The sequence below is a fragment of the Pterocles gutturalis genome, unplaced genomic scaffold, assembly GCF_000699245.1.
Source record: "Pterocles gutturalis isolate BGI_N339 unplaced genomic scaffold, ASM69924v1 scaffold49220, whole genome shotgun sequence".
In the NCBI taxonomy this organism is placed as follows: Eukaryota; Metazoa; Chordata; class Aves; order Pterocliformes; family Pteroclidae; genus Pterocles; species Pterocles gutturalis.
The window spans coordinates 1-10,660 of record NW_010147925.1 but is presented as its reverse complement, the minus strand read 5'-3'; the positions used below and the strand labels follow the sequence as shown (position 1 = coordinate 10,660).

Below are 10,660 nucleotides of genomic sequence, written 5' to 3'. Positions count from 1 at the left end.
ATGCCTGGCGTGTGGCAGGAAGAGAAAGAAAGAAAGCCGGTAAGTTAGGAGGTGCTTTTGCAATAATCTGCTGATCAGCCTGCCTGTGTTAAACCCTGAGAAGCTCATCATTCCTAACTGTCTGCTTTCAGATGTGCTGGCATCGTCCTGAACTGAAGGCTTGATCTGCATGAAGGCAGCCGTGGGTGGGATTCATTACACCCAGCTCTGGACACATACTGAGGGTTGGTGGTCAACAAAGAGATTGGGAACTTTTTAGGGTGCAGACTGTCCAACCTCTTTTACACACCATCTTTAGCACAGCATGATTTGTGTCATGCCCATTTATTTTTCCTGATGATAAAGGGACTCTATCAGATGTCCACATCTCAGGTATCTTAAGTTGTTCTAAGTAATCTCATCTTGTCTGTCAGTGTTCACCCTGATGGGTAAGGTTACCAGTTTTGCCCAGTTGGGTGTAAATGCCTCATAGGTGTCTGAACTGGGCACTTAGGGATCATAGGATCATGGGGTGATTCCAGCTGGAAGAGAGTTCAGAGGTCTCTAGTTCAAACCCTGCTCAAACCAGGCTCAGCTATTGAGTTCAGACCAAGTTGCTCAGGACTTTGCTCAGCCTGGTCTTGAAACCTCTGAGGACAGCGACTACACAACCTCGCTGGGCAACCTGCTCTGCTGTCTGCCTATCTGCAGTGTGAAGCGGATTTTCCTTTTATCCAGTCTGAATTTCTGTATTTCAGCTTCTTCCTGTTGTCTCCAATCCTCCTGCCACACACTGCTGTGAAGACCCTGGCTCTGTCCTTTTGATAACCTCCTTGCAGGTAACTCCTTGAAGCCTTCTCTTCTGCAGGCTGAACAAGCCCCAGTCCCTCAGTATTTCCCCACTTCTCTTAAGACTAGGCATCTTCACACAGATGGGTAGGATCTGCTCCCAGGGACTGCTTGAAAGCAGCCCAAGTATCACCAAGACTAACATGCCTTGGGAACTTCTGTTTCAGCTCCTGAGCATGCTGGCTGAATGTTGCATGTTTTAGCCTTCACGTTTTTCCTCCAAAAGCTATAATTTCATTGGGATGAAATGGAATCAGTTACAATTTTTCATACTGTCTTCTTGGAAGACACATTCAAACCTCCTGTAACAAAGGAATTGTCTCTTCCTGGGAGATTCAAACTGGCTTTTCTCTTAAATAAAATTGATGTTAGTTTATTTGTGACTATTTCATCTATCACTCTAGAAAACATGTCATGGTCTCATATGAAACCACTCAGTCAGAACAGTGTAATCATTCTCCTTTCAGTCAGGCTGTCAGCAAGTATTAATGCTCAAACCTTCAAGGATTCAAACAGAAATACACTGATTTATACTAAGTGTGAAGATGATGCTATGTATCAGGGGAATTTCCAAAATTAAAACCAGGAGAGCTATAGCCTGTTTTAAACATGATAGACGTAACAGATTGGCTTTAGATCTTTATATTCCAAAATCTTTATATTCCAAAATCATTTTACATCAGTTGAAAGCTCATCCATTCTTAATAGCACAATTATGACAGATGGCAACAGGCCACCTTGAGTTATTTATTAGGTTGCCTGCTGTGACTTTATCACCACCATTCAGAAGGCTGGTGATTTAACTCTGCTGGACTGAAGGTTTGAGTTTGTCACGGTGGATAAATATCCAGGACAAGGCTGCAAACACCCTGACATAGATTTGTCAATCATTACTTGACAACCTTGTATCACTGTCAATGCAATTGAAAGCATACTGAGTGCAGTGGAAGGCAGGGAAGAACACAAAACTACAGATAACTGTCCCATTTATTCCATGTTCAACTACATCGCATTTCCAATTATTACTCTAACAAAACAAGTAAATATCTATGATGCTCTTGCTAAGATCTCTTTATGAAGCGTAGGGACTCTTCAGAATTAGTGACTAACTTTCAATGTCATTTTAATGGCATCATGGACCAAGTAAGACTTTATTTTAATACCACATTTCACTGATATTGAGTTACAACAGAACTCCCATGGAAGTACATATGACATTTACACGGATAGTAGATTAATTCACTATGACCATTGCTAGTTCCATCAGTACCAGATTAATTATGTCCCTGAGCTCCTTATAATTAAGTATAAACAAACACTGATGCAATTATGCTAATTATCTCAGATTAAAGAAGGCAAATACACTTAGAGTATGCAGTTGAGTGTGTTTCTCTATGGATACTTTAAATTGATTTGTCATTTAGTTTTATACAACCATCAAATCTCCAAGACTTCTAGGTGCAGTGTTTTCTGAAAGGTGCACTGTTTTTATTGAGGTTTATGATGATGATAGGAAATTGTGAGCTAAGTTTAATGAAAACAAAGTGTATCCCATAACTTGTATCCCCTGTCCTCAGGGATTCCCCACATAATCAGTTGCCTTTGCACACTTCTGAGATGTCATTTTGGTGTTAATTCTGAAACTAGGTACAAGCTATTGTCAATGGATTGCCAAAGCTTGAACCCCCTGCTAAGTATATCAGCTCTATAGTAGTTATATTCTTTTATTTCTTCTGTTGACAAAAACAGCAAAAGTGTGATTATAGGGACTCTCCTTTCCTAAATGTGGATTTGCTTTTAAAGCAAACAATTTGCTGGAGTAATTAGAAAGGAGTCATAGATCATAAACTCAGCTTCCAAACTAAAACAGGAAAATGCAATCCACTCTATAGCAAAACATTGTAAGAGATTCATTGCGCATGATGCTACCTAAACTTGTCTAAAAGACACATCTCCTATATTCCACCAAGACTACTTGGAAAGCAATTAACCATTTGCATACAGAAATGTTCCCCTTGGAAATGAGTTTATGAGACTATAATATGCACTGCAAGTACGTTTTTAGTTTTTTTTTGTCAGGTTCCATTTTTTTTTCCTCAGCATTCATTGAAAAGGTTTGGCTCTTAATGACTACCTCACTTATTTGTCCCAGTGCTGCACTGAATCTTAGAACTGGAACCCCATTATTGTTTTACTTCACGGCTGTCTGTATAATTATCTTATGGCATTCATATGCTTAACCTAATCGTGCAAGGAAGGCATAATATGGCAATGGGAGGACAGATCATTTAAGAAAGGTTATGAGGCATGTGGTTCAACCCCTGGCAGTAAACTGGCAGAAAAGTCACAAACATTGGCTCCTGTGAAACTTTGTGCCTGCTTCCCCAAACAGTGGTTGTCTCCACGCCTCATTCAGCAACTATCTTCAATGAGGTAAAGTGTTTTCTTACCTATTTGCCAATCCCAGGGAACTTTCAACAGCTCTTTGTGTTCCATGATTGCACTATAAGAGAAGACAAAATTTGATGGAAGAGAACAGAAGTTAAATAATTCAATTCAAATGCTGGACAAAACAACATAAATAACTTTATAACAAAAAACCTCTGTAGGAAACAGATGCAATCACGACTTTGCTAATCCACTCAGGCATTATCCCTGTGCCTGTGTATTTGAAAGATCTTCAGGGCAGTAATCAGACATGATAGCATACAATTTCCAACTGGTTTATTTCCAGCTCTCTATATATCTGCCCAAAGTGCCCACCCCTGTATATGTTCAATCCTCTTGTACTCTTCTGACTTAATATTCTGAAAGCTTTTGAATAGTAATGATTAATAATGTACCTGTCTGACTTATTCACCCTTCAGAGTGTCTCTGCAGTGTCAAATAAACAGATACTACAGGGTGGCTTTGGGAAGAATACTGTGATTTGTTACATACTGAGAGAGATCAAATAGTCACAGCAATGAAAGTCAGGAAACAAAAGCAAAGGATGGGCCAAGCTGCCAAAGTCCACTTTCAACATCTTGTAAGTCGCGCATTGTATACTAACATCAAAATCCCAGATCCAGAAAATTCTAAGGTGACAACAAGTCAGCTCTTCCCAGTCCAAGCAAACAGACCCTTGGAGGATAGGTGTCTCACGAGCTAGCTCTTCGCTCAGCTAACCGCTTTCTCTGACCTGTGATTTCCAGATCAGTCTGGACACTATTTTAAACAAGTATAAAACATGGAATTACACAGACTGAAAAACAAAGTAGCTAGTACAAAAGGTGGTATGTGGAAGACCAAGTATAGTACTAAAACTGCAGGAACCCAGTGCCTTCCAGATTAATCTAGTCTAGAGAGCTGCATCCTGGAAATTGTAATTTGTTTGCTGCTGATGTGTGGCAAATCTAATACTGTGTACAGAACAAAATTATTTTGTCTGTAAAACAACTAAACTATAAGTGTCTTTGCAAGCATAAGGCATATGCCTCTTTTATCAGCAATTCCTGAAGAATATAATGAAAACAAACTGCAATGTCTCTTGTTCTGGCAAATTAATTTTGATATAATGTAAATGTAGTAACATTGCTTTCATACTATTGCCTATCTGATACAAAAGATGGATGTCAACCTGAAAGTGAGTCAGCAACGTGTCCTCCGAGCAGAGAAGGTCAAGAGCATCCTGGGATGTGTTAGTAAGAGTCTGGCCATCAAGTTGAAGGACATGATTTGTGAGACAGTAGCTGGAGTACTGTATTCAGTTTGGGCTGCCTAGAATAAGACAGACATTGACAAACTGGAAGGAGTACAGTGGAGTTCTCTCACAATGGCCAGGCAGGTGGAACCCATGATGTAAGAGGAGATGCTGGAACAGTAGGGTTTGTTCAGTGCGAAGAAGAGAAGGTTAAGCTTTGGGGAAGGAGGATGGGACAACAAATCTGCTGTCTGAACTACCTAATGGGTAGTTACAGAAGACAGAATCAGACTTTTCTTGAAGGTGCACAACAAAAGGATGAATGACAATGGACATAACTTGCAATGTGGGACACTCTGATTAGATATAAAAAAAATAAAATATTGGTCAAACACTGGAACAGGTTGCCCAGCAGGACTAGCATTTCAGTTCTTGGAGATACTAAGAGGTAAACTGTGCACGCTCCTGAGCAAACTGATGTAAATTTGAAGTTAGCTTTGAGCTGCTCTGAGTAACAGCTTGAACCAGATGACCTTCAGGGGTCCATTACAAAGTAGGTTATTCTATGATTATGTGATTCCATCAGACATCATTATCTCCATTTGCTGGGTAGTTGCTATATCCTCAACTGTCGTCAGCCAATTTCTTCTCTTGCTTTGATATACAGTTCCTCCCTGCTTTAATCACATTCAACCCACTAAACACCTTTCACTGTGGTAGTTAGCCAACTCCTTCCTTTACTTCACTCCTTGCCCTGACACCTTAGCCCTTCATTTGCTGTCCAACAGGCATTATCCAGGTTTATTTTACATTACAGCCTAATATTAAGCACTCTTGCTAAACCTTTCTAGAAAACAACAGCCTACTTCTTGGAAGTCCTCTTGGAGACACAGCCCTGTATTAGAGTTGAAGCATGAACTAATAGAAGTCACCCACACTTATGTAGATGTCTGTAAATAAACATGGAATAAAGTGCAAATACCACAGCTTTTTTGCTACTATATATTTTGAGATCAGTGCATGCCATCAAAGCGGACATTCACTTGTGGGTACTGTTTTGTCTTTCCTACATTCAGCATAGTCCTACACACTTTTCAGTATTTCTCTTCTTCAGAATTGTAACGCTGCCTGTAAATCCTAGGAACATAAGACTTATACCTCCAGTAGTAATAACACACATGTTCCCTATCCTCAATCACTTTGTGGATGCCCAACAAACTTTGACCAGCACTATGTCTAGCATGCTGGGAAATGACCCTGTTCATGGGAGGCATTCCTTCCCCAGATTACTTCAGTTTAGAGGACGTAAAGGTCCTATATTGCACCAAAGTGGACAGTACTGTTTCAAAGAAAGAGTCTGCAATTGTAACGTGGGGACCTGGCTTCTCTTTGAAACAACTGGTATATTTAGCTAGATTAAACCTCTGCAAAGTCGTAACTATGTGATGTCTGCTCTTCATTACACGTAAAGGTAAGAAAACGCTGAATTGCTTCATGGAACCAAGTAGCAGAAACATAATTGGCCTCTCCTGATAAGCAAGCTTTTGCCACCTTGTTAAAAAAAGTACATATATGAGCTACCTTATAGCAGCCTTCCAGTACCTGAAGGGTGCCTACAGGAAAGCTGGAAAGGGACTTTCTACAAGGCATGTAGCAACAGGATAAGGGGTAATGGATTTAAACTGTAAGAGGGCAGATTTATATTAGATACTAGGAAGAAATTATTTACTGTGAGGGTGGTGAGGCACTGGAACAGGTTGCCCAGAGAAGCTGTGGATGCCCCATCCCTGGAGGTGTTCAAGGCCAGGCTGGATGAGGCTTTGAGCAACCTGGGCTAGTGGAGGGTGTCCCTGCCCATGGCAGGGGGTTGGAACTGGATGATCTTTAAGGTCCTTTCCAACCCAAACCATTCTACAATTCTAAGTGTGGTTGGGGCTCCACAAAAGCACTAGCACCAAAAAGCTGTGGAGGCTGTCTGAGAAAAACCTGCTGGCAAGAACTTTTGGGCCAAAGGTTGACTAGAAAAACCTTTGGGCTTTCAGCAAAGAAATGTTTTCTTATTGTCTCCTTCCAGTTCTGTCCTCTGTGTACAAAGACGCCTTGTTCCAACACCAGCTTCTTCTCCCCAGCAAAACATCTCACAGACCCTGAATTGTGACTAACCGCTTGGGTCAAGAGGGGGTAATGGTGCTACAATTAAATTCAGGAATACGAGACATGTACATGACAGTTTACACACACAGAGCATGATAAGGGCACTGATTTAATGCCCTCAGAATCAGTTAGTACCTACCTACCGTGAACACTGTAGGTAAAAAAAAATGCTTTAGCCAAAGATACTCAGCACACTTACATGCTCTTGAATTCTTTGTTTTTAAAAAAGGAACTGCTTGTGTGGCAGCCAGTTAATATAAATAATTTTAACTCACACGTTCAGATCCCACATAAATATAATAAGCTTTCTGGCTAAAGAAATAGAAATAATTACATGGGAATTGATGGGTCATTGTTTTGATCAGTCTCTGCTCTTAGAAGTTGAGTAACTCAGATATGCAGGGAAACAACTTGGTTTTGACTAACAATCAAAAGTCATTCTGTGTGACAAGCACCAGTGATGGATCTGCACAAAATGTGGCAATCTTGCATTGTGACTTTTACTGCACTTTCATCAGTCACAGTATTACTACCCTGGAAGATACCTTCCAATTCTTAGGCTTGCAGATGAGATGCTCATTAGGTACATGTGGATATAGACAGGACTCAGTAGTTCCCGAAATCCATGTGACAATCACCTGAGTACTAAATATTTTGAAGTGAAAAGGCTGGTTTCTTAAAGGCTTTTCCATTACTTCTGCCATATCTTAATGTAGTTACACAGAACGAGCCAACCAGTAAAATACCTTCTGACTGGACGTGTTTTCTACCTGTTCAGAAATCTAAGTGATTTTTTAAAAGCATGAAACAGAACCAGAGAGAGCTGTAGATTTTGTTAGTCACAGATCAGACCAACACATGAGTATCTACTTGTTTTCAACCAACAAGATGGTAGGGTGTGTCTTATACTCCTCCCTCCCCACATGACTGTTACTCAAGGACACCAGTCCTTGAATTAAGAGTACTTAGGTACAAATTTGTGTTATTATTCAGATCCACCAATCTGAGTTATGAAAGCCAACGCAAATTCCAGAATTAGAGGACACCTATGCTCCAAAGGAAATGACTACCTTCGAAGAGAGGGTTACAGTATCTCAATGGAGGCCACAGCTGTACTTAATTTGAATGAGCTTGGGGCTCAAACCTGCTCACTTACAGCTGAATTCCACTGAAGAAGGAGCCAAAGAGTCCAATCATGCCCAGGAATTCCACTCGACTCAGATTTCGGACGATATACTCCTCACAAACGTTTGAAATGCCGTATAGCGTTGCTCCACCCAGTACTAAGAGATCCCCTATCAGTTTATTTTCACCTAGGAATAAAGAGGGGAAAAATCAGAATGTCTCAAAACAACCATCTTTTGTCTAGAACCATTGCAAGTTCTTCCCTACAGATTTCAATCCTCAATCACTAAGCAGCCCATGTCCAGGTTAATAAGCTGAACGCAAATGTTCTGTCATTTTAACAGTTTTCATTCCATACTTAAGCAAAATCTAGCAGAGGTGAAGGGAGTGCATTATCCTTGTTGTCGATACGAGAATCTGAAAGAACATTAAAAATTTGTAAAATAATATAGAAACCAAGCATCTGTCTTCAGTGACTAATCCTTTAAATTTTATTATTATTACTTTTTTTGCAGGTAGAATGTGACTCAGCTATATAGAGCAGTTTGTGTCTCATCTTGAATTCTAACCAGTCTAAAACATATCCAGTATTTAGATGTGAAACCAAGTGAAAAACTCTGTGTACCTGTGAAATGAGTGAAGAAATCATTACAGCCCCAATATTGACCTCATTCTCACATGAAGCTGTTTGACAAGAAAGAGAGGAGAAAGGATGGGGTGTAGACAGGGTGATGACAATGACAGATTTTTAAAAGAGGTTCAATTAATGTAGCAGCACCTAATGCATGGAGTGAACACCAAGATGTATTTTCCAGGTATATATAATTACTAAAACATTGTATTATCAAAGACCGCTTGAAACCTTTTTAAGTTTCGGAAGCTTTTTTTATTGAGTGGTGGGGAGGGCTGCAGGAAGACTTGATCAAGATGAAGTTCCAGCTTGAAAACTGAAGCCCTGGCTTTGCGAACTGATGCATGCGATTCCTTCTGCACATATGGCTTGTTAAATGAGTTCTACGAGATCCACAGCTTCTCAAAGCTGTCAGACATTTTTGCAGAACCATATTCCGAAAAGCTGGATATAATAGACCTTTGAAAAGGTTCAACAGAAATGCTGAAGTACTAGACTGTATTGGTTTTTTGAAAGAAACCCTGTTTTCTTTTAAAATATCTCTTGATTTATTTTTGAGTTCCTGCCTTTTTAAGTTTTATTGTTACTGATTTGTAAAATACACACTGCAGTAAAAAAAAAAAAAAAAAAAAAAAGGAAGCCAAACACTCTGATTGGTTCAAAACTATCTTTTCAACATTTTTTTCTTTATGGGGTTCTTGTAAGCCTTCAGTTTTCATTCCAAACTGCAATGCTGAAATTTCCAGTGAGAAGAAATTTATCAAAATAAGAACGGTTAAAAGAGGGTGGACCAAGGGTTCATTTATCCAGTATCCTGTCTCCACCTCTGGCTATAAGCAGCAGAAAAGTGTAAGTTGTTCAGAGAAAAATTGGAAGGGGGTAAATGTTTAAAATACTCCCAGCAACACTCTTAGTCTACAACACTTTTCAGCTCAGAGGAGATGTGGCTTCTGTGTATTTAGACTTCTCTTTCGTGTACTCATCCAGTCGTGCCCTGAATTTCTATTTTCCATGTAACTTGACTGACAGCATGTTTATATTTGGCCATTTATGTTTTTTATATTTGCTACTTATTTTCCTTTTAGCCTTCTTTTGCAATCAGCCACAGAAGATGCCATTAATTTAAAATAAGCATCAGCACTTTACAAAACCTCTTCATACACCCGATGTGTTTGAAGTTCCACAGTGGCTCCAATCATCCCTCACTGAGCTCACTCATTTGGTATTTATTACAGCTACTCACTGACACTTCAGGGAAGTACTGCTGAAAAAGCTTTTGACCTTAGAACTTGGCTGAGCTGAACTACTGAGACAAAAATATCATCCTTTTGCATCTGCGAAACAGAGATGGCTCAGAGGCCGAGCATTTTCACAGAGATAGGATAGCCCCAAGCACCACATCATGATGGCTCTCCCCAGAGCACACTCATGCTCAGAGAGAGAGTGAGCCTCAACATTCAGGGTTATCCCAGAAGAGGAAGCCAAGATCTGGTCAGAGCATGGGTCTGCCCAGCCCAGGACCCTCCGCTGGCACTGAGCAACACAGGGTGCCTTTAGGAAAGCATAAAGAAACAGGAAAGCACAGAGAGATTTTTATCAGCCAGTTCTCAGCAGATTAGGGATTTTCTGAGATGGAATTTGCATTAGACCATCAAATGTAATAGATACTGAGGGCTTCTTCATTAATTTGTGTAAAGTGCATATAGTTTTGGCCTCTACAACACCTAACTTACCTGGTTTAAACATGCACTATTAAAAAGTACTCTGTGTTTTTAGCTTTTTAAGGCTGATAGCTCAAAGTTGTATTGGGCATCCCGTAATTTTCTGATTGTGAGAAATATTTTAGAATCACTCTGTACTGACTCTGACCATACCACTGAAGATTTCATGTACCTTTACCATATTCTGTCTCTTTCTTTCCTTTTCTGAGAGATGAAAAGTCCCAGTCTGTCTACAGTCTCTTCAACCCGAAGCCATTTTATACCCTTGAACAGCTTTCTCACCTTTCTCCACTGCACTATTTTTTTTGTAATTTCTTTTTGAGATGCAGTGACCAGAGTAATAATAGATGGTACTCTAGAGGCTAGTGCATCAAAACTTTATATGCTGGTATAAAAACGTTTTCTACTATATTTTTGGTTTCTTTTCTAATAATTTCTAGCATTCTGGTTGTCAAATGCCTTTGCTTCCTCAAGAGTCTGAGTTTGGAAATTTCCCCTAAGACTGACATCTTATTTTAT

General features: G+C 39.8%; 1 protein-coding gene across 1 annotated transcript in view; it reads right to left on the bottom strand.

Moving 5' to 3' along the window:
- The window catches only part of LOC104471011 (solute carrier family 35 member F1), a gene marked incomplete at its 5' end in the record, with an annotated part of 30,464 nt that extends 22,487 nt beyond the window's left edge, over positions 1 to 7,977 (bottom strand). Inside the window, 2 exons of the mRNA XM_010086185.1 lie at positions 3,279 to 3,331; positions 7,821 to 7,977. Coding sequence (XP_010084487.1) covers positions 3,279 to 3,331; positions 7,821 to 7,977 — 210 coding nt within the window. The remainder of the gene's footprint in view (positions 1 to 3,278; positions 3,332 to 7,820) is intronic.
- Positions 7,978 to 10,660: the final 2,683 nt, after the last annotated feature.